The 27,919-nt window shown below is 40.1% G+C and overlaps 1 protein-coding gene across 2 annotated transcripts in view; it reads left to right on the top strand.

The window, feature by feature from the left end:
• The window catches only part of PPM1K (protein phosphatase, Mg2+/Mn2+ dependent 1K), a 28,453-nt gene extending 1,605 nt beyond the window's left edge, over nt 1-26,848 (top strand). For both annotated transcript variants that reach the window (XM_053604277.1, XM_053604346.1), the window contains exons 2-7: nt 5,028-5,541; nt 6,685-6,785; nt 16,692-16,857; nt 17,007-17,151; nt 18,332-18,466; nt 22,415-26,848. In XM_053604277.1, coding sequence (XP_053460252.1) covers nt 5,102-5,541; nt 6,685-6,785; nt 16,692-16,857; nt 17,007-17,151; nt 18,332-18,466; nt 22,415-22,546 — 1,119 coding nt within the window. In that variant the 5' untranslated portion in view covers nt 5,028-5,101 and the 3' untranslated portion in view covers nt 22,547-26,848. The remainder of the gene's footprint in view (nt 1-5,027; nt 5,542-6,684; nt 6,786-16,691; nt 16,858-17,006; nt 17,152-18,331; nt 18,467-22,414) is intronic.
• The last annotated feature ends 1,071 nt before the right edge of the window (nt 26,849-27,919 follow it).

Raw genomic sequence — 27,919 nt, 5'->3', positions numbered from 1 at the left:
AACTACAACTTGGATTCTGGACTTGACTTTACAAATGCAAATAATGTAACCTAATTGTTTGTACCCCCACATTAACTTAAAATTAAAACAAAAAGAAAGGCTGATAAGGAAATATTTGGTTTGGATAATATTAAAAATTCCTGTGTGTTTTCATTGTGAAAGTTACTGATATAAAGGTACCTGAGTGCTTCTCAATGGCATTTTTGTCAGAAAATTTTTTAAAAGATACCTGAGTGCCACTTGATAATGGGCAGATAGGAATACCTTCTTAACATTTTTTTTTAGAGGGTGAAAATCTAAGCTGATTTCAGTAGTACTGATCTTTAGAAATCCTGTGTAATTTAGGCTGTGCTTAAAATGACAGCAGTAAACTGCCCTTTTGACCTGCTTTCAACATTCACGAGCAGTTTAACTCAACTCTCTCAAATCCCAGTGCAATCTCCTGCCAGAGACAGTGCTTCCCTTTTAGATTACTTGACCTCCAAAGACTAAATTTAAACTAAATTGTTTAAATGGTTTTTAACAATAATCTAGACTTGATTTTCATTTGGAAGACTGACCTAAGCCTCCCCTGATTACTCAAAAAGATTCCTGTGTTTCTTAGTTCTAATAATGATAAACTCAACCCAATTCATAGTGACTGAACTAAAGAATGCAAACAATTCTTAGCTGTTTGTTTGTTCTCACTTTTTGTTATAGAGAACACTGACTTTTTTTTCTTTAAAAGTGCTTGTTTTTCACATCACAAATTCTATCCCTCTTGCCTGCTAGCCAGCACAAAGTCATTGCCATGGACATCTTAACTGCTGTGGGCCTCTGATGGCAGTTTCCCATTTTGAGTTTGTGGAGGAAAGTTGTGGATGTGCAGTTTTCATTTAAAGTTGTTACTTAGTTTGGGAACACTACTTACCTTTGAATTGTTTACTCAGGAATATGGAGGGCACTGATATGATTTAATTGTATTCCTGATGAAAAAGAAATTGCAACCACTTCTTTCTTTCTTTTTTTTTTTTTTTTTTGCAGTTTTTGGCTGGGGCCGGGTTTGAACCCTCTATCTGTTTTTCTATGACTGTTCTACCTGCTTTCTTTTTTCTTTTCTTTCTTTTTTTTTTTGAGATAGAGTTTTATTATGTCGCCCTCAGTAGAGTGCCTTGCATCACAGCTCACAGCAACCTCAAACTCTTGGGCTTAAGTGATTCTCTTGCCTCAGCCTCCCAAGTAGCTGGGACCACAAGCACCTGCCATAACTCCCGGCTATTTTTGGTTGCAGTTGTTATTGTTGTCCAGCTGACCCAGGCCAGGTCTGAACCCACCAGCCTCAGTATATGTGGCTGGTACTGTAACCACTGTGCTACGAGTGCCGCGCCTCTACCTGCTTTCTGAGATAATTATGCAGATAATATATGAGGAAGTAGGCCAGATTAATGATTACATTTACTCCATACAGGTTTCCAGAAACTGCCCAACTTGCATTTTATCTTTTTATTTATTTATTTTTTTTTTAAGGCAGGGTGTCTGTCACCCTAGGTAGAATACTGTGGCATCATAGCTCACAGCAACCTCAAACTGTTGGGCTTGAGCAATCCTCATGCCTCAGCCTCCTGAGTAGCTGGGACTACAGGCATCCACTTCAGCACCTGGCTAAATTTTTCTATTTTTAGTAAAGACAGGGTCTCACTCTTGCTTATGCTGGTCTTGAATTCCTGAGCTCAAGTAATCCATGTGCCTGGGCCTCTCAGAGTGCCAGGATTACAGGCATGAGCCACTGCACCTGTCCTATCTCATTTTTTTTTTTTTTTTTTTGTAGAGACAGAGTCTCACTGTACCGCCCTCGGTAGAGTGCCGTGGTGTTACATGGCTCACAGCAACCTCTAACTCTTGGGCTTACACGATTCTCTTGCCTCAGCCTCCCGAGTAGCTAGGACTACAGGCGCCCGCCACAACGCCCGGCTATTTTTTTTTTGTTGCAGTTTGGCCGGGGCTGGGTTTGAACCCGCCACCCTCGGCATATGGGGCCGGCACCCTACTCACTGAGCCACAGGCGCCGCCCCCTATCTCATTTTTTAAAATGTTTACATGGATATTTGTTCACCACTGAGAATGAAGTTCTATTTTATGATATAAAAATATTATTTGGAGGTTAGAGAGAGAGAAAAAAGGCAAGAGTACACTAGAAGAGCTGCAGAGAAACTTATTTGATATTTGTTTGTAATTCCAGAAATCTTGTTTAAAGTAGATGCAGCACTGCAGAGTAGCCCAAAGCTATAAATATGGCTTGCATGTTTTCAGACAGAAGCCAAAAGAATAGTACTTTGCTAATCTCTAGTTCTCTTGTCAGATGTGAATGTATTTTCTACTTAAAATTTTTTTTTCTCTATGGTATTAAGCTGGTTTGAGAATTATCTCTATCAATTAAATTATTACTTGATAGATTGCCTTATAGTTTGAAATTTCTCAATTCATCACCTACATTTGATATATTGTTGCTGAATAAAATATAACCTTCAAGCAAAGGAACAAACACTTTTTTTTTTGTGATGAAGTGTGTTACTTCTCTTTGATAACCAGAGGGTCAGTTTCGCTCCCCTGTGGCAAATATTGTCTTTTGAAGAAGTGAATTTCCACCTTCTACATAGGATCTTAGCCAGATGACCAAGAAGGGATGGCTTCCTAAGTCTTTCACGATGCATTGTTTCAAGGTCCATCTTTATTCTAAATTCTGTGAAGACCATGCGCATATATATATTTTTTTGCTTAAATATCTGAGAATGTTCTTTGGAGCCTCATCCTATCTTCCGTTTTACCTACTGGAAGATATGATGACCCTTCATATACACAGCTAGCTACACTGACTTCCAGAACTTCAGTTGAAAGTGATTGTTAGAAACCTGGCATGCATTTTCTCATTGATGCATTCACACTGGGCTTTTGTGTGTGTTGTTTATGCCTTTAAGAAAGATAAATTTTTTTCAAGCTCTTTTTTTTTTTTTTTTTTTTTTGGTAGAGACAGAGTCTCACTTTATGGCCCTCTGTAGAGTGCCGTGGCATCACACAGCTCACAGCAACCTCCAACTCCTGGGCTCAAGTGATTCTCTTGCCTCAGCCTCCCGAGTAGCTGGGACTACAGGCGCCTGCCACAACGCCCGGCTATTTTTTGGTTGCAATTTGGCCCGGGCCAGGTTTGAACCCGCCACCCTTGGTATATGGGGCTGGCGCCTTACCGACTGAGCCACAGGCGCCACCCTCAAGCTCATCTTTTATTGTGTAATGTTTCAACCATACAATTGAGACTAATGTTACATAACATCTGGATACTGTCCACCAGGATTATCAAATCTTAATTTCATGCCTTTTCAAATTGTTTTTAATTCATAAAGTAACAAAACAAAATACTGTACAGATGAATTTCTGGGTTTTTTTCTTTGTTTGTTTGTTTTAAGACAGAACCTCAAGCTATCACCCTGGGTAGAATGCCCTGGTGTCACAGCTTACAGCAACCTCCAACTCCTGGGCTTAAGTGATTCTCTTGTTTCTGCCTCCCAAGTAGCTGGGACTGCAGGTGCCCGCCACAACACCCAACTATTTTTTGGTTGTAGTTGTCAATGTTGTTAGGCCTGGGCTGGATTCTAACCCGCCAGCTCTGGTGTATGTGGCTGTGCCTTAGCTGCTTGAGCTACCGGCGGCGCTGAGCCTGAATTTCTGTTTAGAATCCTATTTATATGGAAATCTGCTAGAAACGCAGCTCTTCTGCAGAACTGTAAGGAATTCCCCTGGAAACACCCTGCAATGCCAAGAGCAGCTTTAGGATTGAGTTTTGGGGTGGAGACCAGATGTAGGGGTAATAGTTTCAAGGACGTATAATCTCAAGTGTGGGTAGGTTGCTGGGGAGAGGGAAGGAGAGCCGAAGTTGTAAGGCAGGTCCTTAGATCACTTGCTCTTAAATCTGGACTGCTTGTCACAAATGCCCAGTTCCTAAGATCACACACCCACGCACTATCTTCAGGAGTGTCTGCCCAGAGGGAAGCATCAGATCAGGGTTATCTTTGTGCCTGTGGGAGTGTTTGCATGAACCAATTTACATTAACCATGGTGATACAGTATATAAAGTTTAGTAAGTTGAGAAATCTTAAAACAAAACTTACATGCCAGAGAATGTCTTTGTTAAAACTTGACCACTCTTTGGGTACAGAAGTTTTATAAATATTCTATTAACCAGGCTGGCTGTGGTGGTTCATGCCTGTAATCTTAGCACTCTGGGAGGTGGAGGCAGGTGGACTGCTCGAGCTCAGGAGTTCAAGACCAGACTGAGCAAGAGTGAGACCCTATCACTACTAAAAACAGAAAAACTAGTCAGTGGGGTGGTGGGTACTAGTAGTCCCAGCTACTCTGGAGGCTAAGGCAAGAGTCTGAGGCTCAAGCCTAAGAGTTTGAGGTTGCTGTGAGCTATGATACCATGACATTCTACCCAGGGTGTCAGAGTGAGGCTCTGTCTTTCAAAAATAATCTATTAAGCAGTTATTATTTTTTTATGTGTCTCTTAAGAGACTTTTTTTTGGCTGTTGTTAATATGTGCTCCTGCCTGTTCTTCAGAGCAGTGGAGCTAATGAAGAGAAGACTGTTTACACCTGTATTCTATGTTCTTGCTACTCAAAGTGTAGCAGCTTTGGTATTATTACCAGGCGGGTGGTTAGAAAAGCTAAATCTCAGGCTCCAACCCATGCCAACTGAACTGGAGCCTGCATTTTAAACGCACCGCAAAGTTGTGGTTCAAGTTAGAGAGGTATGTGCTCCACATATGTAAACACACCATTACATTTTTGTAGAATTTAAGCACCGTGAGTGGGCGGGTACACTGATTCATTTTTGACTCACTGTTCTTAAAAGTAGCCTGTTGCTTGCCTACCCAGTGTATAACATAAAAATATACAGTATTTTCTATCAGATCCCTATGGCCTTCATTTTGTTAATATCTGATAATGTATCAGTTAAAGTTACTGATGAAGCCCCCCCCCTTTTTTCCTCTCTAGTTGTATCCTTTGTCTTGAAGACACTCTGTTGTTATTCCATTGAGCTTTCGGTCCCTGCTGCCTCCTTTGGAGTTATGTCAACAGCTGCCCTCATTACTCTGGTCAGAAGTGGCGGGAACCAGGTGAGGAGGCGCGTGCTGCTGCGCTCCCGCCTGCGGCAGGAGGACCGGCGGGTGTCGCCCGCCCGCCACGGCTCCACCTCAGACCCCCGCTGTTCTCGGTTTGACCCCGACGGCAGCGGGCGCCCGGCCACCTGGGACAGTTTTGGGATCTGGGATAACCGCATCGATGAGCCCATTCTGCTGCCACCCAGCATTAAGTACGGCAAGCCGATCCCCCAAATCAGCCTGGAGAACGTGGGCTGCGCCTCGCACATCGGCAAGCGGAAGGAGAACGAAGACCGTTTCGCCTCGGCCCGGCCGACCGACGAGGTCCTGTACTTCGCCGTGTTCGACGGCCACGGCGGACCCGCGGCTGCGGATTTCTGCCACACCCACATGGAGAAATGTGTTGTGTACGTACCGGGACTTTCGCGCTTCCGGTTCCTTTGGCTGCGGCTTCCGGCACCGTCCTCCTCCCTCCGGAAGTCTCGCGTGGCCGCCCCAGGCCTGAGCGGTAGTTTATTAAGCGTGGCGTTTGTTCCTGGCGATGGTTGCTGAAAGCTGTAAACGATGGCGCCACAGTGACAGGTTCAGGCCTGGTTTATTGAAAGGGTGGAGTGACCTGCCTGGGCCCTGGAAGGTGGCGCCTGCGCTGGGGGCAGTTAGAGACCCTTTCACGTGGGGCGTAGCAGGTGGGCACATTCCACAGTTTGCCTGGAAAGTTCGGATCTTTCTGCTCCAACTTCTCAGGGAGCGGGCTAGCCAGAGCCTTTGTGCCTCTGTTTTAGGAGAGGAGAAAGGGTTTGTGGCTGCATGAGGCTCCATTTGCCATTTCAGAAATGTGTGCTTTAACAACTTTCCTGGGGGAAGAATTTGCCAGAATCTGTGACCCTTGCTTTGTGTTCATTTGAGTGAAGTAGCAGAGTGCAAGTGAGAAGCGATTGCTCCGGAGGCTATGGGACCTGTAGCAAGTACTTCAGTAAATGCCCATCAAGTGGTGTGAATAGCTCTGAGTACTTGTGAAAATAGCTGTGCATGACTGACATTAGTGTGAGGAATGTGCATTTAATACAGATGTTTTGGATGTCACTGTCCTAGCTAGTCTAGTCACCTAGTTACCTAGTCTGTCCCAATTATTAATGTGTTTTTGAGGATCACATTACTGCTAGAATGAAAAGAAGGGGAAACATGGGCCAGAGTTGTGAGCAGGTGTCCATTTCTTGTCTTCTGTGCATAGTGATTTATGGCCGTTCACCAGTTGATTTATGCACCTCATTCCACATAAGAACTCAGTGGTTTCAGTTAATAGGAAGTGATTATTGACCTCTCAGGGTTGTGGTAGCGAGGGCTGTTCTTTAAGGACAAGGACTTGTACTTTTATTTTTGTGCCCTTAAAAGCTTATCACAGTGCCTAACCCTTAATGCATGCTCCCTGCGCATTCCTGAACCAGTGAAACTTCAGCATTGGGTGGGAATCAAATGACTGTTAGATTCGGTGTGAAGAGAGATGCCTATTGTAAAATGACGCTTTGGGACTCTTTTCTCCCCCCACAAAGGGATTTGCTTCCGAAGGAGAAGAACTTGGAAACTGTGTTGACCTTGGCTTTTCTAGAAATAGATAAAGCCTATACGAGTCACGCCCAGGTGTCTGCTGATGGTATGTAAAACAATCACATTCCTCAGGGGTCCTGAGGTGAGGTGGGGTGGGCTGGGGTAGAATAAAAAGGGAAAAATTTAAGCCTTTTGGGGGAGGAGATTTTATATATTTTTTATGTGTTTGTATGGATTTACGTAGAAATGTTTTTGTATAAAGAAGGAAACACTGTTTGAAATCCAAGCTAATGTTAGTACTTCACTTTTAAATGTATCGAAGAATTTTTTAGAAAGAGAAGCTCCAAAATAGTTCTGATAATATCTTTCAGTTTCTAAAAGATTTAAACATTTTTTAATTTTTTTGTTTATTTTATGGATAGGAGGTCCATAAAATATGAATGTTGGTTTTTTTTTTTTTCTTTTGGTTTTTTTAAAGATGAATCTGATGATCAATTACTAAGGGTAATCACATCTAGCTAGGACAGTAATTGTCCAACAAGAAGAAAATTGCTAAGAGATACTAAATAGGAAAAGACAGTGGCTAATATGTACTAATTTGTATAAATAGAAGGAAGATATTTTTATCTTCTTAAGAAGCTCAATCTTGCAGCTTCCTGTGATAACTAAGTGATATGTTAAACACAAGGGCATGCCAGCTGAATTTTGAGTTTCCATGTACTCTATGTCCTTAAATTTTGAAAGTAGTATATTTCTGGTTCTGACTAAGTTTATCAAAACCATACAGCTAATGTTTTCTATTTAGCTGACCCTCAAATCTTTAGCTCTTAGCTTTGAAAACTTCTGTAGCAACCACATGACTGTATGCACATGAACCTTGTAACTAACTGAAAATGAATCTTGCAATTATCTTGATTTGTATTTGGTTTGTCCTTTTCTTAAAAAAAAAAAAAAAAAATGAACGCCAGAAATAATATTCACACAATTTTCAGTTGGAGTAGTTAGGGATGAGTATTCTCCCCCTTTCACAGATGAGGAACTGAAACTGAGATTGGTAAAGGTCAGGTCAGAGCTAGGCCTGGGATTTTCCTGGCACTCAGCGATCTCCCTCTGCTAAGCAGGAGAAGATAACCCAGATGGCACTGTTTGCCATCTTGAGACTGTCTCCTCCTCTTGTTTTGAGAAACTTACTATCACACTTACCAGCAAAACAATACAATCCACTGTCTGTTCAGTGCTGTGTTTTCTAGTTTGTACATTATTTGGCGCCATTTCTCTTCTCCTTCATTCCTTTGGACTTTTTTTCCCCTTTCAACTGCCCCCTCACCTTTAAGAAGACTTGTATTGAAAGAGGGTAAATTTTATGCATAAGATTTAGCTGCTGTTCCTAATGGATAAAACACATGAAAGAGAAAAGGAAATAACATACTTTCTTATTGCTGTATTTTTATAACTTCCTGAATTTTGGTATAGTCTCATTTCATCCAGAACCAGGCTGGCTGTGAGTTTGGCTGTATCTCACACTGCAACGTTCATTGGCTGTGGTACAGCTGGTGTGCCCCAACTGATACCAGCTGGAACTTGCTGCTGGGCAAGGCTTTCAGAAGGGAATAGCCAAGTTTATCTGTTCCATGTGGCCAACAACCAAAAACATTAACCCTTCATGGGTGCAGACATTCTTTTTTTTTTTTTTTTTGTAGAGACAGAGTCTCACTTTATGGCCCTCAGTAGAGTGCCGTGGCCTCACACAGCTCACAGCAACCTCCAACTCCTGGGCTTAAGCGATTCTCTTGCCTCAGCCTCCCAAGCAGCTGGGACTACAGGCGCCCGCCATAACGCCCAGCTATTTTTTGGTTGCAGTTTGGCCGGGGCCGGGTTTGAACCCGCCACCCTTGGTATATGGGGCTGGCGCCTTACCGACTGAGCCACAGGCGCCGCCCGGTGCAGACATTCTTAACACAATCAATGATAGATTTGGTGCAAAATATGAGAGGCCTCCTTTCATTTATTAAACAATACCTTGTAATTCAAGGGAATTTTGAACTCAGAGAATTTATTTAACTTGCCCACCTTTATGCCTTTGTCACAAAAACACACAGTCGTATAAAGAAATTAAAAATGTAATTCAATTCTAATAATGAAACTAAATACATTATTTAATTTAGTTTCTCTTTTCATATGCTTTGAGGCAATGGTCCCAAACTTTCATAAGATACATTAAAATTTATTTTTCATTTAATGACCATCTGTTTGAAAACATAATGCAGAAGACAGAATGATGCTTCGTGTGCTACTATAAGGAAAAATGTCTGTTATAATGTTGTTATTGAATCTTACTTTCTAAATACTGTTATAGGTCCATTAGTCTGTGTGTGTGTGTGTGTTTTTGTTTGTTTGTTTGTTTTGTAGCTTTTGGCCGGGGCTGGGTTTGAACCCACCACCTCCAGCATATGGGACCGGCACCCTACTCCTTTGAGCCACGGGCGCTGCCCTGTGTGTGTGTGTGTTTTTTTTTTTTTTAATTAATATTTTGAGAACACTTAAAAAATGTGTTCTCAAGGCTCGATGCCTGTAGCTCAGCAGCTAGGGTGCCAGCCACATACCCGGGAGCTGGCAGGTTCAAACCCAACCCGGGCCTGCCAAACAACAATGACAACTATAACCAAAAAATAGCCGGGCATTATGGTGGGCATCTATAGTCCCAGCTACTTGGGAGGCTGAGGCAAGAGAATTGCTATACCCAAGAGTTTGAGGTTGCTGTGAGCTGTAATGCTATGGCACTCTACCAGGGCGACATAGTGAGACTCTGTCTCAAAAAAAAAAAAAAATGTGTTCTCAATAAGTTGTCACAACTTTCAAAGATGGCAAAAATTGCTTTTTAACATTTGGGGCCTATTCTATCAAATATGTTAAAGCTACTGAAGATAGAATGTTTTGTTTAACTTTTCAATTTGTTGATTTAAACAACAAGTCATTTTAGATTTCAAAGTCATTTGGTTCTAAAATTTTAGTTTTTAGTAAGAACTGAAGCAGTTTCGGTATTATAAAAGTAGATAATATTGTTTGGTGCGTATATATTATATATACATGTGTATGCATAGTGTATATACTGTATCTGTATATTACATAATACATATACATATAATACACACACAGTCAGTGCTGGCTGAACAAAATCGTGTGGTGAGCACTTTGTTCTCTCTGGCTTCTTTTATCTTTTCTTTTTTGCCATCAACCCCATTTTCTTGCTCTATTGAACCTTTCCAGTGAAGTCAAGGACGATGGCTTGTTCATTTCCTAAGGTTTAGTGTATAGCAAGCTTCACGGAATCTGGGAGGTACTTCATAATTGTTTGGGCTGAACTGACTTCCACTGCCTACTCTTTCTCACTGAAGTTATTATAATTTATTCTTCAATTACCCTATCGCTGATTTAACTAAATTATTAATAAGATGCAGGCATTTGAATGAGTTGTCTTACCTGAGTGAATTTTAAGGAGGAGAAACCTGAAAGGGAAGAAACCTGCAGTCCCCAACTCCTGGGTCGTGGACCAGCGTTATCCATGGCCCACTAGAAATCGGGCTGCACGGCAGGGTGTGAGTGGGATTGGGAGGTGGTGAGCTAAGTTTCATCTGTATTCACAGCTACTCCCGGTCGCTGGCATCCTCGCCTGAGCTCCTCGTCTGTCAGAGCAGCAGCAGCGTTAGATTCTCATAGGAGTGATCTAGGCTGGATGCTCCTGATGAGGATCTAGTGCCCTCCACCTTGGAAAATTTGTCTTCCATAAACTGGTCCCTAGTGTCAAAAAGGTTGGGGACCACTGGGTTAAACCATAGGAAGGAATCACTGATACTCAGTTTTAGGTATAAATGGGAGACGTGCTCCCTCAATGATACCATATTAGCTTTCTTAAGAGAAATTAAGTGAAAATAAAACATTCTTATCTCTTCTAGACATCAGTGCCAAAGCTGTCCCATCTACATGAAGAATTTCAATTTACTTCATTAGCATCTAAGATACACTACATAGTTCAGGTTGGGCATGGTGACTCACAGCTATAATCCTAGCACTCTAGGAGGCTGACGGGGGAGGATCATTTGAGGTCGGGAGTTCAAGACCAGTCTGAACAACACAGTGAAACCCATCTTTACAAAAAACAGAAAAATAAGCCAAGCCTGGTGGCATATACCTGTAGTCCCAGTTACTCAGGAGGAACTCTTCAGCCTGGGAATTTGAGGTTGCAGTGAGCAATGATGGTGCCACTACACTCTAGCCTGGGCAACACAGCAAGACTCTGTCTCAAAAAAAAAAAAAAAAAGGAAAAGAAAGAAAGAGAAAAGAAAAGAAAAATAAAATATATACTAGTTTAGTATTTTAGTTTTAGCTGAGGGTAATTTGAGAAGAATATAATCAGAATGCCACTTACCAAGAAATAGCAATAATGCCCTGGCACTATGGCTCATGCCTGTAATCCTATCTCTGGGAGGCCAGGGCAGGTGGATTGCCTGAGCTCAGGAGTTCAAGACCAGCCTGAGTAAGAGTGAGACTCTTTCTCTAAAAAAGGATAGCTGGACTTTGTGGTGGGTGCCTGTAGTCCCAGCTAATCAGGAGGTTGAGGCAAGAGAATCGCTTGAACCCAAGAGTTAGAGGTTTCTGTGAGCTATGACACACCAGCACTCTACCAAGGGTGACAAAGTAAGACCGTCTCAAAAAAACAAAAAAGAAAGAAAAAGAAACAGCAATAACAAGATCCTCTTGCCATTAAAAAATTGCCAGCTATTTTTTTTTTGTTACTGTTATTTATTTATTTTGAGATAGTCTCACTTTCTCACTCTGGGATAGAGTACTGTTGCGTCATAGCTCACAGCAACCTCAAACTCTTGGGCTCAAGTGATCCTCTTGCCTCAGCCTCCCAAGAAACTGGGACTTCAGGTGCCTGCCACAACATCTGGCTAGTTTTAGAAGCTCAGGGGCTAGGGAGGATTGGGGGGGAGGGGGGTTCATTCATGCTCAGGGTGGTCTCAAACTCCTGAGCTCAAGAAATCTACCCACCTTAGCCTCCCAGAGTGCTAGAATTATAGGCGTGAGCCACTTTGCCCAGCCAGTTATTGTATTTAAAATTTGTCCTTAGTTACAAATAGCTAATTTCACAACCGTCTTTGGATTTTTTTTTATTCAATTCATGCCAGTAATGCCTACTCTTACAATTAATGAAATCAGCCAGTAAGTTCAGATGACATCCCATGAGTCTGTTGTTCATAAACAGATAGTCACTTAGGACAAAGTATTTAATAGGTGGTAGAAAATTTAAGATTGTAATCCTATATATTCTGTAAACTCTTCAAAGTGTTTTTAGATTGCTTAAGCCTTGAAAGCAACAGAGCTCTGAAAGGCACAAATGGATCAACAAGAAAGAAGACTTGCCCTGAAATTCAGAGGCAGGGAACGCTGATAGCATCACGAATCTCATCAGAAGCTTCCATGTTCTTCATATTTCACGGTGTCCTCATAGAAGAATTAAACCACAAAATAACCAGGACTACAAATGCAGCATTTTTTAAGAAGAGGATTTACCTTATACTGAAGGCAGCCAAAAGAAAAAAAAAAAAATTGGGGCCGAATTGAAGAGATGTTCTAACTGTGCTGTTACTGCTTCAGCTCGTACTTTGATCTAAGTGCTCATGACTCACACGTCCAGAACACCCATTTTTATTAGTATTGTATTAAGACTGTATTATACATACTATTATTCGCACGATTGAATAATTACTACGGGTTGTTATTTTTTGCAAAGTGCAGCTTTTAGTCTTTATGTTGCCATTCAAAGTCTGATCATTTTTGTTTTGATGTGTCGACCTGCAACACTGAGGGAAAGAGAGAGCTGCAGAAATACCTGTTCTGTGAATCAAGTAATGCTATAAACATGCTTTAGCGCTCAAGAGCCTCATTACAGTAGCCTTTACATAAAACAGTTAATTTAAACGAATTATTCTACTCAAAAAATGCCTTCTAGATACTAAACCTTTGCATTAAGCATAAGATCTGGTGTCCCTAGGGGGTGTTTTGATTCCTTCCTGGTGTTTATTTAAGCCCAGTAATTTGGTGGTGCGCTGTGGTGCACATTCTGTCCAGTCGTGTGCTGCTTGTCAGGTACAAATTATACGGAGCTATAACCACAGATTTGCCCTTTGATTATTGGGACAGTTTTGTATTGCAGATATATTGATAGAGCATTTTTTCAACTCTGTGCAGATACGAATTTACTGTGTTTAAGACCAATTCTGGGTGTGTGTGCGAGAGAGAGAAAATGTATGTGCATGTCACCACTTACATGTTTTGGTATAGATACATTTGTGTACAGTTTTTTCCTACCTTGGAAGCCATAAAACCAAGAAATAGGTATTACTCTTATTTAAAAAAAAAAAAGTTGATTCAACTATAAAATACCATTAACTGGAGAAATCGAGCTTTGGAATCATTGATTTGGCATCTCCTGGAATATGATGTAATTTGCTAGTGAAATTCTCACCAAATAAAAACGTTCCCCTTATTTTGCCCTTATTTTGCAGCTCTTTTTCTGCTCTCCCCTGTGTTGCAGGTTTGTAATGTTTGAGCACAATTCCTGGGTGAATTTCCTATTTGCCTCTGTGCCTGTTATTTGTGGCAGAGAACTGTGCCCGGTCAGCAGCTTTAGACCTGGGGCCCGTGGACACTATATGCTGGGCTTCAGTGGAAAGAGAGATCTGCTTAATTTTGTCCCAGGTGAAGGAGTCCAGCGGTTCCTAGCCTGGACTACTGGAAGGTTCCCACATCCACTTTTTCCCATTAGTTGAGATGACTTGCAGTAGAAATTGTCCAGTGAGTGTTAAGAACTTATTGAAAGATACCTTAGTTTTATAGTTTTGTTGTTAGGACAAAAAGTGAGAATTCTTACTTCCATGTTAAATGTTAAATGAAAATAAATGCTGATTTAATATTTATATTGTTAGATGCTTAGCAAACTAGAATCAATAGTTAGTTTGGAAAACTTTCCCATAAATCCAGGAATTTTGGAACTGTGAAGTTGAGTTGGTTAAAAAGTCAAGCTCTTTTAAATTCTTAGGTGAGAGTGCCATGAATTACAAGCCTTAACATCTAAACTTTCACTTTCGAAATTTTAACTCCTATGGCCAGTTATAAACCACTTTTTTTAAAAAGCTATTGCTGAGGGGCGGTGCCTGTGGCTCAGTGAGTAGGGCGCTGGCCCCATATACCAAGGGTGGCAGGCGCCTGTAGTCCCAGCTACTCTGGAGGGTGAGGCAAGAGAATCACTTTAGCCAAAGGGCTTGGAGGTTGCTGTGAGCTGTGATGCCAGAGCGCTCTACCGAGGGTGATAAAGTGAGACTCTGTCTCTAAAAAAAAAAAAGCTATTGCTTTTTAAATAAAGGAAATAATAAAGGAATTATTTAATAATTTCTTTAAGAATAAATTTCCTTTTTAAATAAAGGAAAGGAATACAAAATTCCCTGGACAAGTAGCATGTGAGTACATGCCTGTGTTTTCTTGCTTGGCTCTTTAAATCATTTATAATATTATGATTGTAAAGACTACATTATTGTATTAGTCATTTGGGTAATCTAAAGTTAAAAGTTAATATTTGTTACATATCTTGAATCAAAGACAAGAAACCAGAAAAAAGATATAATATAAATATCACTGATATTTATGCTAAAACATTTTTGTTATGCAATGATAAATATATATTTGACAGTTCCAAAATTGAGAGATGAATGGGAAGATAGTACAACTATAATTGCTATTTCTCAAGCCAGCAAATTCAGCATGACTATGAAAGATTAGGTAGAGTTTATTCATGTTTTTCCATTTTATTTTACTGATTAAAGCAGGCATTTTAATATACTGATTGGAAAATCTATGTATGTATATATCACCTTCCAATGCATTACTGTTGAAGTTTGTTAAATTGTCTTTTTGGAAAAAAAAAAAAAATGCTTGGAAAGATCGAGCCATATCAATAGCACTTCATTTTTTTCTAAACAAAGTCAAAATTATCTTTGGATGATCACCTGAATATTTTATTTAGATCTTTTAAAGAATGAACAGTGTTACTAGAGAAGATACCTGCTTTAAATCTTTTTCAATTTCTTCTACTTTGCTTTATTTTTATCTCATAATTTCACAATATTCTCACTTTTGGCAAGGCTCAATGCACCTTAAGAATTTTTGACAAGTGGTAAAGAACTTAAGACAGATTCTGTTAGAATCAAAGGAAGATAAAAAATGTAATTTGGCTTGTTGCATGTAGTTCAGCGGCTAGGGTGCCAGCCACATACACCAGAGCTGGTGGGTTCAAATCCAGCCCAGGGCCTGCCAAACAACAATGACAACTACAACAAAATTTCCTGGGCATTGTGGTGGGTGCCTGTAGTCCCAGCTACTTGGGAAGCTGAGGCAAGAGAATTGCTTAAGCCCAAGAGTTAGAGGTTGCCGTGAGCTGTGACGTCACAGTGCTCTACAAGGGTGACATAGTGAGACTGTCTCAAAAAAGAAAAAAAAATGTAATTTGACTAGGGTGGAAAAAATAGTGACAACCTCAAACCCTGTAACATTTTGTTTTATTTGTTAATAATCAGAGAAAAGTAATATTCATGGAATGCTCTGGGTCCAGAAAGAACCACAGGGGTAGCAGTTGGCAGTCCTACATTTGGATATAGACTTTTTGTATTAGATCTTTCTGGAACTTAGAGTGTTAACTACTCCGAGTTTATGAGAAACTAGAAGGAATTTCAATCCCCACCACATTTTCAGCTAATATAATGATAGCTATAACTTTGGTTCAGGTGTAAGGAGGACAAAGATTAAAAAAAAAAAAAAGTGATTCTATAACATTTTAGAAGGAAAGGATATAAATATAATATTGCTATTAGTACTACTATTACTAATAGCAAAATTAGTAATAGTAATACTCGCATTAGTACTAATAGTAATATTTTATATTAACAGTAATGTTAATATTAGTACTAATAGTAATATTAACATAGTAGTAGTATTAGCACTGATAGTACTATTTTATATTCTTTCCTTCTATTACTCTTTAATACTAGTTATAGTATTAGTAATATTACTAATATTAGTACTGATAGTAATATTTTATATTAATAGTAATATTAGTGTTAGTACTAATATTATTAATACTAATAGTATGCCCTTGGCTTGTAGCCTTATTAACTGATAATACTTTCACAGGGCAGAAGCAAGAAATAGAAGAGAAAACCTTCTAAATCTATAGATTATAGGCCGGGCGCAGTGGCTCACGCCTGTAATCCTAGCTCTCTGGGAGGCCAAGGCGGGTGGATTGCTGGAGCTCAGAGTTGGAGACCAACCTGAGCAAGAGCGAGACCCCATCTCTACTAAATTGAAAAAACTAACAAAGTGTTGTGACAGGTGATTATAGTCCCATCTATTCAGGATGCTGGGGCAAGGGGCTCTCTTGACCCCAAGAGTTTGAGGGTGCTGTGAGCTATGATGACACCATAGCAGTCTACCCGGGACAACAAAACAAAACACTGTCTCTAAATCAATCAATCTATAGGTTATAGAACAGTCACTGCCTGAATGGCTCAGCAGACCTAAGTCATCCTGCCATACTAACCAATCGAAACTAAATTGTAATGCTTTTGTCCTGACACTAGACATATACAGAAAAGTGTCATTTTAAGTTCAAGTCAGCTCTATTTGATATAAATAGAGGCCATTTGGAGACAGTGATTCGTTGTTTACCAAATTAGATTAGCCACCTTGTCTGTTTGCATGGAGCCTTGTCATAGGATTAAATACTTATCTGCATGCTGTTACTTACATAGTTCATTTGCATTTTATTTGCATAGCTCTAAATTAAATTAGAATGATACATTCCAGCATTAGTTTATCATGCTTGTCTTTTATTTTGTAAGAAAACTTCCACATGTGATCATTTGCGACTAATTGGCGCTCTTTTTCACAATATTTGTAGCAACGCTTCTGACCTCTGGGACTACGGCCACAGTAGCCCTGCTGCGAGATGGCATCGAACTGGTTGTTGCCAGTGTTGGGGACAGCCGGGCTATTCTGTGTAGAAAAGGAAAACCCATGAAGTTGACCACTGACCATACTCCAGAAAGAAAAGATGAAAAAGAAAGGTACTCCTGCCACCGATAAGACATTCTAGGGGGATGGTGTTCATGATACAGTTCAAATCGTGCATTTTAAAGAGAGGTCATGCTTAAGTTAAATAGTGACTTGGTTTTCTACAGATCATGTCATTGTCTTTTAATTTTCTCCTGACCAGGATCAAGAAATGTGGTGGTTTTGTAGCTTGGAATAGTTTGGGGCAGCCTCATGTAAATGGCAGACTTGCCATGACAAGGAGCATTGGGGATTTGGACCTTAAAACCAGTGGCGTGATAGCAGAACCTGAAACAAAGAGGATCAAGGTAAGAAAGGCCCCGTAAACACTACTTGATAGATATGCAGGTGATGAGTTTAGGTATGTCTCTAGCTGCACTCTCTCTTGGAAGCCTTAACTAAAGTCCAAAATGATTTTTTTTTTTTTTTTTTTTGTAGAGACAGTCTCACTTTATGGCCCTTGGTAGAGTGCCGTGGCCTCACACAGCTCACAGCAACCTCCAACTCCTGGGCTTAAGCGATTCTCTTGCCTCAGCCTCCTGAGTAGCTGGGACTACAGGCGCCTGCCACAACACCCGGCTATTTTTTGGTTGCATTTCGGCCGGGGCCGGGTTTGAACCCACCACCCTTGGTATATGGGGCCGGCACCTTACTGACTGAGCCACAGGCGCCGCCCCCAAAATGATTTTTAAAGTGAAGTTATTTATGAAAGGATAAACAAACTTTTCAGATAAAAATAGGTGCTGTTTTTCTAGCTAATATGTGAAGAAGTCTTTAGTTTTTGTTAAACCTCAGCTGTGGAATTCTCCTGGTAGAATGGCTCTGCTGTAACCTTGCCTGCACATGGCCATCCGTCCCCGATTAGAAGCTGGCCCTGACTTCACTTCTCTGCCAAGCTAAACAATCGCCTGTCTCTATTTCTGTGGCATCTTCGCATGCTACTGATCCATGCCCCCATTACCCTAAACTGCCCCCAACACACAGCCCGCCTGTCGGCTGTCACTTCCTTCTCTGAAGCCTCCAACTCAATTATCATACTCCCTTCCAATACTGGCGGCAAACCTGTTCATTTTCATCTAACAAATACTTACTCGAGGTTTACTACATGCTAAACTCCTTTCAAAACTGGAGACCACTATCCTCATTTTACAAGGAAAGCAAATCTGAAGCATACAGAGGTCAATTTAGCTTTGCTCACTCAGCCAGATAACCAAGGAACAATTCAAAGCTTTTTCTAGTCCCAGAGATAGCACTCTTAACTATGGCACTGTGCTGCCTCTCAGCATTCAGCAATCTGAGGTTTAGCCTTCGTGGTGAGCACAAAATGTTGCTACTTTTACCCTATCTATAGACTTCATATTTTCACTGTTGGCCTACAAACTCTTGCATAGATGACCACTCAGCAAAACAGATAAAATCTTTGAATTAGCAAGGTTATTCTAAGGTAGAGTCCCCTGTATAAGCATGTGCATCTGGTTCTAACTGCAGCTACAGCACGCTGATGACAGCTTCCTGGTCCTCACCACAGATGGAATTAACTTCATGGTGAACAGTCAAGAGATTTGTAACTTTGTCAATCAGTGCCACGATCCCCACGAAGCAGCCCACGCGGTGATTGAACAGGTGACGCAGCAGAACTGCTAGAAGTATCTGGGGAGGGGGTGTAAACGTCAGCCTCCAGCACGGGGTCTTGGCACAGCCTGGAGTGGCTACCACAGCTTGAGATTTCTTTGAAGTCTTGTGATTTAGCTGGATAATGTTATACTTGATTCTGTAATGTTTCCAAATAGAAAATTTTTGCAATTCCCTCAAGTAGTTAGTAAAACTAACATGCCAAGGAAATGTCCCATTTGTTTTTTTTTTTATTTTTTTTTATTTTTGGCCGGGGCTGGGCTTGAACCCGCCACCTCCGGCATATGGGACCGGCGCCCTACCCGTTGAGCCACAGGCGCCGCCCGTCCCATTTGTTTTTTTACCTTGTACACTCCTTGAAATGACAGTAACAGGAATAGTAAATTATAATAATCATAAACAGTGTGTCACTATGTGTCAGACACTATTCAGTATGAACTCATCTAATCATCACAATAACCCTATAAGGTTGGAGCTATTCTCATCCCTTTCCATAGATGAGGAAAACTAAGGTCCAGAGGCAGCAAAGTTAAGTATTTCCTGAAGGTCACAAGATTATTAAGTTGTAGAACTGAGCTCAAACTCACAGTCAGGTTCCACTCCATTAAACCAGACTGTTCCAAGTAAATATGCGGTTTGAGGAACACTATAGCATAGTCATCATCTGGTTATTAAAAATAAATATGCGAAAAAATAAATAAATATGTGAAAAAGACAAACCAAAACAATAGAAAGGTATATGGATGAGGTTGTATGCTACTTACAGCTAAAACTAAAAGCTGGATGATATCCAGTGAAAAAAATGTAAAATTTGGTTTGAATTATTTAATATTCTCTTTTGCTTAATTGTTTGTTTGTGGGGTTTTTTTTTGTTTTGTTTTGTTTTTTGAGACAGAGCCTCAAGCTGTCGTGCCCTGGGTAGAGTCCATGGCATCACAGCTCACAGCAACTTCTGACTCCTGGGCTTAAGCAATTCTCTTGCCTCAGCCTCCCAAGTAGCTGGGACTACAGGCACCCAGCACAATGCCCAGCTATTTCTTTTGCTTAATTGTTTTAAGTTATAGCTGTTACTGATCAGCAGAGCCATGCTTTAATTCAGCAACTAATTTTGCATTTCTCAAATTAAGACAAAATACCTTACTTTAAAAGTATTATTGGCATGAAAAAAAAAGTATTATTGGCATGAAAATAGATGGACCAGCATACTCATAATGCTTGAATTATTTACTTGGTTACTGCCTTAACCAGCGCCAAACAGGGTCCTCATAAAATGCAGGAAAGGAGGCCCTTGCCCTTGATGGTCTCATCCTTCCTAATTGCAACTGCTTGTCTTACAGAAAAGTGTGTTCCAGTTCACAAAAGCAATGATATTTGTAATGAATGCATAGTATGTCATCTTATTTGTGGAATACATTCCTGTAGTCAGCACATTTAGTTTATGTTCACAATAATAAACATTCTTTTTTTGGGGGGGTAGAGTGCCATAGCGTCAATGCTCACAGCAACCTCAAACTCCTGTCCTCAAGCAATCCTCTTGCCTCAGCTTCCCCGGTAGCTGGGACCACAGTCACCCGCTACAACACCCAGATATTATTTTAGAGATGGGGTCTCACTCTTGCTCAGGCTAGTCTCCAACTCCTGAACTCAGATGATCCACCTGCCTCGGCTTCCCAGAGTACTAGGATTACAGGTGTGAAACCCTGTGCCTGGCCTTTATAATAAGCATTCTGATAATTGTGTGAATCTATTTCCCTCAAATATTATTTTCTTAGGTTAAATTCTAAAAAATAAAATTTCTAAATGAAAGGATATACAGTATTCTAGAGCTTTTAATAAGTTTGCCATGGGCAGCACCCGTAGCTCAGTGGGTATGGCGCCGGCCACATATACCGAAGCTGGCGGGTTGGAACCCGGCCTGGACCAGCTAAAAAAAACAATGACAACTGCAACCAAAAAGTAGCTGGATATGATGGGTGCCTGTAGTCCCAGCTACTTAGGAGGTTGAGGCAAGAGAATCACTTAACCCCAGGAGTCTGAGGTTGCCGTGAGCTACTCTACCCAGGGCAGCAGTTTGAGACTTTATCTCAAAAAAAAAAAAAAACAATAAGTTTGCCACATTGCCTTCCAGAAATATATACTAATTTACACTTTAACTTGCACATTCTTTTTTGTTTGTTTATTAAGACAGGGTCTTGCTCTGTCACACACCCGGAATGCAGTAGTTTGATTACAGCTCACTGCAACCTCAAACTCCTGGGCTCAAGCCATTGTCATGCCTCAGCCTCCCAAATAGCTAGAACTATATAGATGCTCACCATGACACTTGGCTAATTAAAAAAAAATTTTTGTAGCGAGGGGGGTCTTGCTATGTTGCCCAGGCTGGTCTCAAACTCCTGGCCTCGACTTCAAGCAATCCTCCCCCCACTTCAGCCTCCCAAAGTGCTGGGAGTTACAGGTGTGACTTACCATGCCTGGCCTACCATATTCATAGGTTGTGTTGCTCCAGATTCTTATAAGTATTTTTCTTTGCCAATTTTGATAGACGGAAAAATCAAATTTTATTGTTGAAATTTGTTATCTTTTTTCTTTGCATTTCTTTTTTTTGCAGGAGTTAAGGTGAGGGTACGTACAATTAGGTTACATTACTTGTGTTTGTAAGGTAAAGTCCAAAGTCTGAGTTTCAGTTGAGTCCTGCACCCAGGAAGTGTTCCATTATACCCAACCAGTGGAAATTTACTGAGTCCCCCTCTTTCCCTTACTTGAATTTGTGTTTTTCTCTCATGTGTGCCTGTAGTTATTGATTTACTGTTTTCAGATTAGTAACTGAGTACATGGGATGCTTTTCCATTCTTGAGATACTTTACTTAGCAGGATGTTCTCCAAATCCATTCAGATAAATACAAAAGATGCAAAATCTCCATCTTTTTTTATGGTTGGATTTGCATCTATTTTTAATAGACTTAGCCATTTACATAGGTTTATTAGACATTTGTATTTCTTTCTTTCTTTTTCTTTTTTTTTTTTTTTGAGACAGAGTCTCAAGCTGTTGCCCTGTGTAGAGTGTCGTGGTATTACAGCTCACAGCAACCTCAAATTCTTGGGCCTAAGCCATTTTCTTGCTTTAGCCTCCCTCAGATATTTTTATCAACTCTTTTCTGAGCAGTGTTGGTCTCAGGCTGCGAGGTCTTTTGAAATACCTTTTTTATTTTTTTTATTAAATCATAGCTATGTACATTAATGCAATCATGGGGCACCATACACTGGTTTTATAGACCGTTTGACACATTTTCATCACACTGATTACTTTTGGGGGGAGGCCAGGGCTGGGTTTGAACCTACCACCTCCTGTGTATGGGGCCGGTGCCCTACTCCTTGAGCCACAGGCACCACCCCAAACACTTCTTAAAATGCTATCTCTGTCACTTGCTGTTTGTTCAAATTCCTAATATTTGATTTATAGTTCTCCTACTGCAAGAAATGTAGTTTATGGCCACTTTTTCATTTTGTAAGAAGTATAGTAAATATTCCTATAGTTAGATGTTTAACCACATCCATTCCCAAGGTTTTAATTCCTTTAGGCTAAAGTCCTAAAAACAGAATTGCTGGTGAGCGCTGACACTTAGAAGCCCAGCAGCCCCTGTGCTGAACGCTGTGTGGACTTCTCTTCCCCGAAAGCTGCGTGTCGGTGCCTCAGTCCGCTGCGTTTCTACTCCTGAAATTGCTGCAGTGGAACAGAATCATTATGTTTGTTTTGGGTCATTTATAATTTAGCTCATGTGCCGTGTAATAAACCTTGTGGGCATTGATACAGGGTGAAAGAACCACAAACTATTGCGAAATAATTAGGTTAGGGACTGAACGTAAAAGCAGTTTCACTTTCCAGGGGAACATTGATTTCTCTGTTCAGACTCTGACTTGCAGTGTTCTCTCCTGTCGCAGGCCATACAGTATGGGACGGAAGATAACAGTACCGCAGTCGTGGTGCCTTTTGGCGCCTGGGGGAAATACAAGAACTCTGAAATCAACTTCTCCTTCAGCAGAAGCTTTGCCTCCAGCGGACGGTGGGCCTGATTGCTGGCTGGGACTATTGAGTTTCTGTGCAATGATTTTTCACCTGAGCATGTCAAAAAGAAATCGGTAAAAATCAAAAATCTCACCTGTGCACATGTGAACCTGTGACACACTAGATCAGTACACAAGTCAGTGTAACTTAATAACCACTTACATAGTAGCTCTTTCACAAATACTCATTATATTTAGGCTTAACTGTAAATTCTCAGTGTAATTATGTGCGTGATCAGCTGTTCTGAATGTCCGAGCTGAGTGAGCACACAAGAAGTGATTTGGATGCACTTGAAGAGAGTATTAAATTTCTGATTTTTAAGACTCTCAGGCAGCTATGGGTTTGTTTATTGTTCTTGTTCTTTTTTTAATTTCAAATTAATATGACGGTACACATTTTTAGGTTACATTTTTAATTCTCCTTTTGTTCTTTGTTCATTTGAATGTGTTCTTCAAGTTCTTCAAAACTAGTTAGCTCGACAGCTTTTCAATGTGTTAGCTGAAAGGTTTTATTTTTATTTTCTTCCATGCTTCCCTATAACTAGGATGCAAGTTTTTTATTTTCAATAACTATACTAAGAAGTAAGTTGGAAAACTGACTTCTCTGTTACCATTTGTATTTCATATTCTGGACCACTTGTCGGTAACTATAACTATGCAAAATAAATCAATTCAGATATTATGACATTGCTAAATTGTATACATATTTATAAACAGCACAGTTGGGTATTTCAACTGTGTCACCAGCCCCGTGCCTATGCATTCCTATTTTTCTGTAGTTAAGAATGGGGCAGCGCCTGTGGCTCAGTTGGTAAGGCGCCGGCCCCATATACCGAGGGTGGCGGGTTCAAACCCGGCCCCGGCCGAACTGCAACCAAAAAATAGCCGGGCGTGTGGCGGGCGCCTGTAGTCCCAGCGACTCGGGAGGCTGAGGCAAGAGAATCGCTTAAGCCCAGGAGTTGGAGGTTGCTGTGAGCTGTGTGAGGCCACGGCACTCTACCGAGGGCCATAAAGTGAGACTCTGTCTCTACAAAAAAAAAAAAAAGGAATGTTGTATAGCAGTATATAGCGTGTGACTATTCCTTAATACCAGAAAAGAAAGCACAGGCTAAGAGTCTTTTGGCCAAAATGATAGAAAGTTGAATACTGATTGATTGTATCAACTATTTTGTATAATGTGTTCATTTGTTTTCTCTGCTTCATGTTTTGTATATGGTATGTGTATAACACATTTTTGTATAAAGTGAACAAGTTGAATAATTTGCGGGTAAAAATAACACCACACTGATAATAGACATAGCTTGAGGCTTCTGTCTCCATTTTGCTCATTTTTAAGATGTGGAAGAAAGAATACATCTAAAACAAACATTAAAACATTCTATATTTCAGCTTGCTATGTAAAGTAGGAGTATAAAACTATACTTCTTTTTACCTGCACGTAAGTTCTCTCTTAAAATGTGAATTGGTAAATGTGTGCTTGAAATTGTACTGCAGTTTATTTCTGCAAACTCCATAAATGGGTTTGTGTGTGTGTGTGTGTATACATATGTATATTTTGGAATAATCTAAAATTGAAGGGAACAATTCTGCATAGCTCCTTCACTAGTTAGCTCTAAATTATTGATACATTGATCTCTAAGGATGCTTGGCAGACTGAAGTTAGTTTTCTTATAGTGGAGAACCAACCAGTGGTTATCAGCAGATGAGGAAATAGGTGAAAAAAAGCTCAAGGAGGTATTTTATGGTAGTTAATTTATCGGAAAACCTAGGAACAGAGCCAGCATGTTGAAGCTACATTGCGATATGACAATTTGTGTATAAAATAATAGCATGGCAGAAAAATGATGAATGTTAAGGATGACATGGAATTTTGTGGTTGCAAAAAAGAAAAAGCAAAAAGAAAAAGTTGACATAGACTGTGCCTTCAACTCTCAGTTTTCAGAGTTGCCTTTTTTCTTCTTTAAGATCAAAAGATTTATTAGGAGGAAGGGCCCAATGTAAATAGTCACATCTTCTGGGCGGCTCCTGTGGCTCAAAGGGTTAGGGTGCCTGCCCCATATACCAGATGTGGTGGGTTCAAATGCAGCCCCGGCCCAAAAAAAAAAAAAAAAAAAAAAAATTCACATCTTCTAACCTTTCTTGGAATGGAAAAAAAAAATTTTGCATTTTCCCTGCCTTCGTGAGTCAGGATTTGTCCTTAAAAAAAAAAAAAAAAAAAAAAAGTGGCTTGACACCTGTGGCTCAAGCTGCTAAGGCGCCAGCCACATACACCTGAGCTGGCAGGTTCGAATCCAGCCCGGGCCCACCAAACAACAATGATGGCTGCAACCAAAAAATAGCCAGGCGCTGTGGCAGGCACCTGTAGTCCCAGCTACTTGGGAGGCGGAGGCAGGAGAATTGCTTGAGCCCAGGAGTTGGAGGTTGCTGTGAGCTGTGATGTCACAGCACTCTACCCAGGGTGACAGCTTGAGGCTCTGTCTCAAAAAAAAAAAAAAGTGCTAAATAAATATATATATATATATATATATATTTTTTTTTTTTCAAGGAAGTTAGATGAAAGGAGGAGAAACATCACAGGAAAGATGATAGTTTCCTGTTCATTGAGAGACAAGCAACTAAAGGGGGATTTAGTAAAGCTGAGAACTTCCTTACTCTGAGTCAGGTCTTAGAACAGAAACATGAAAGCTGCACTGAGAAGCATGGCGAATTTCCAAACTCACAGACAAGGAGAACTCTATAGCACAAAATGACATTCAAAAGATGCAGATTTCATGTTTGTTTTGAATTCTTCACATGACTATTCCTCTTTTACTCTAAAACTGAGGTTGGGAGTGATGGTATCAGGTTCTGAGGCCTGAGGGTCAGTGATGGATTGAGCTAGATTGCCAGGTGTGACAAGGAATGTGTAAGATGGTGACCTGGGGTGGACTTGACTGTTTCACCTCAAAGAGTTTTTAAAAGCCTAAGCCAGTGAATTTTGACTATGTATAAAATATACAGTGCTGGTGTTTATGTTGTTCAAGCCATAAAATTACAGCATAATTTAAAGCATAGATTACTGTAATTCATAGAAGATAAGCATACATCTATTAGGCTTCTATTACTGGAAATTATGCAAATAGTTTTTAAAAGGGACTGTTCTAAATGGAGTTTTTTAGTTATAACTGAATTTGCCATGTGTGTATAGATATAGTGTAAATTATATTAATGAATAAGACATATCACTGTATTTATCTTTGTCTTTCATTTATGTGTAAAATATAAATCATCTTTCTGCTATGTGTTGCCAAACTACTTGCCACCATCTGACGGAATACCTTAAAATCATTGTGATTTTCCATAAGTCTTTAATCACCTTATATCTTCAAAGTAAACGCAGTCCTGCTCGCCATCAGGTTTTTGTTGCTTGAGTACTTCAAAGTCTTGTGTATTTTTCTGGGGGAAAATTCCGTTTTGAAGGGATCACCTTTGATTCTTTATGCTCTATGATATAAATGTTCCTTATATTCTTACATTTAAAAAATTCACTGATTAACACATGATTTAAAAGATAGAAATTCTTTTTTAAGTGAAATTTGATGTTTTTTTCTTCTTTTTTTAGCATCTTGGCAGAGAATCCAACTCCTCAATATCAAACAGGGCATTTAGTTTCCTTTCTAAGAATGGACATAGATTTTTGATAGTAAGAAAATGTTTCAAGGCAGCAGGAAGTTAAAGTTTAGCATTAAACAGTTCAACACAAACATGAATTTTTGGTATTTTTTTTTTAGCACCTCCTTGGTTTTTGTATAACCATATCAATAAAAAGAGGCATGAGATTGTGGTTGGGTTACATTTCATTGTCTTTATTAGATTTGCTTAGAGACGACGTAAGCAAAAATAAAGTGATGTCTTTACAAGGCAAACAAGCCAAATTGTGATGTCCTGCCTGCTGCTCTTGGCAGCTGGGATGAGAATGAGGGACTCTCTGGCAGCTCCTGTTGGTCGTTAGTTGAAACGGCCACCCTGAGTGTTCTATCTAGGCTGTGATATCGTGGAATTCTTCCTCCATGAATGACTTATCTGAATTGAATTCCAGTACAGAATTTAGTAACCAGGAGTGTCCCAGATTAATTTAATTTCTACTGAAGTGCTCTTCTGCATTTGTTATTTACCAAAGTACCGCTTGGATGTATAGCAACTCTTGTAGAGAGTGCTGTAATTGCTGCTTTGACTACTGTTTTTCAATGTATGCATTAAGAGTGACTGTGAGCAGACTAAAGTCACATATCTCAGTGTTTGAAAAAATCATTCTAATAAAATTTGCGTATGAATCACTTTTTGAAATCCAGCTGTGCTTATTTGGTATCCAGAGTGTTCAGCATTACATATGTGATCCTGTGGAAACTATGGAAGAGTGATTATAAACCAGGCAATGGGCCTTACGCCTGGAATCCCAGCACTCTGGGAGCGTGAGGCAGGTGGATTGCCTGAGAACAGGAGTTGGAGACCAGCCTGAGCAAGAGTGACACTCGTCTCTAAAAATAGCCAGGCATTGAGGTGGCACCTGTAGTCCCAGCTATTCAGGAGGTTAAACCAAGAGGATCACTTGAGCCCAAGAGTTTGTGGTTGCTGTGAGTTATGATGCCACTGCACTGTACTCAGGGTGACAAAATGAGACTGTCTAAAAAAAAGAAAAGTGATGTAAATGGTCACTTTTTGAATAGTGGGAAATTCATTCCTAAATGAATAGTGGGAAATTTCTTTTTTCTTTTTTTTAAATCATAGCTGTGTACATTAATGCAATCATGGGGCACAATGTGCTGGTTTTATATACAATTTGAAATATTTTCATCAAACTGGTTAATACAGCCTTCACAGCATTTTCTTAGTTATTGTGTGAAGACATTTATATTCTACATTTAGTATATTTCACATGTACCCTTGGACATTTCTTTTAGTAGCAAATTCTAGCTGTTTGTAGAATTAATGTAAAGAGTCTTTAGGGAAGAAAAGGATATACTACTGTTACCTATTCAAACCTTTTTACTTTGCTCTTTACAGCCACCACAAAGGGAAATTTTTCTATTCTTTTTTAATTTCCTTGCTTATTTTTTTTTAATTTTTATTTCTTTGCTTTTTATTGTTGTTGTGCAGAGTCCCACCCTATGCCCTGAGCAGAGTGCAGTGGCGTCATAGCTCACTGCAACCTCAGACTTGGGCTGTGGGCAGCCTACTACCTCACCTTCCAGAAGCCACTGGGATTATAGACGCTCACTGTGGTGCCCAGGTAGGTTTCTCTTTTTTTTTTTTTTTTTTTTATGAGTTGATGTCTCACTTTCGCTCAGGCAAGTCTCGAACTCCTGAGCTCAAGCAACTCTCCCTGCTCAGCCTCCCACAGTG

This window comes from Nycticebus coucang, chromosome 1 (genome assembly GCF_027406575.1).
Source record: "Nycticebus coucang isolate mNycCou1 chromosome 1, mNycCou1.pri, whole genome shotgun sequence".
NCBI lineage: Eukaryota > Metazoa > Chordata > Mammalia > Primates > Lorisidae > Nycticebus > Nycticebus coucang.
This window is presented reverse-complemented; position numbering and strand designations above follow the sequence as displayed.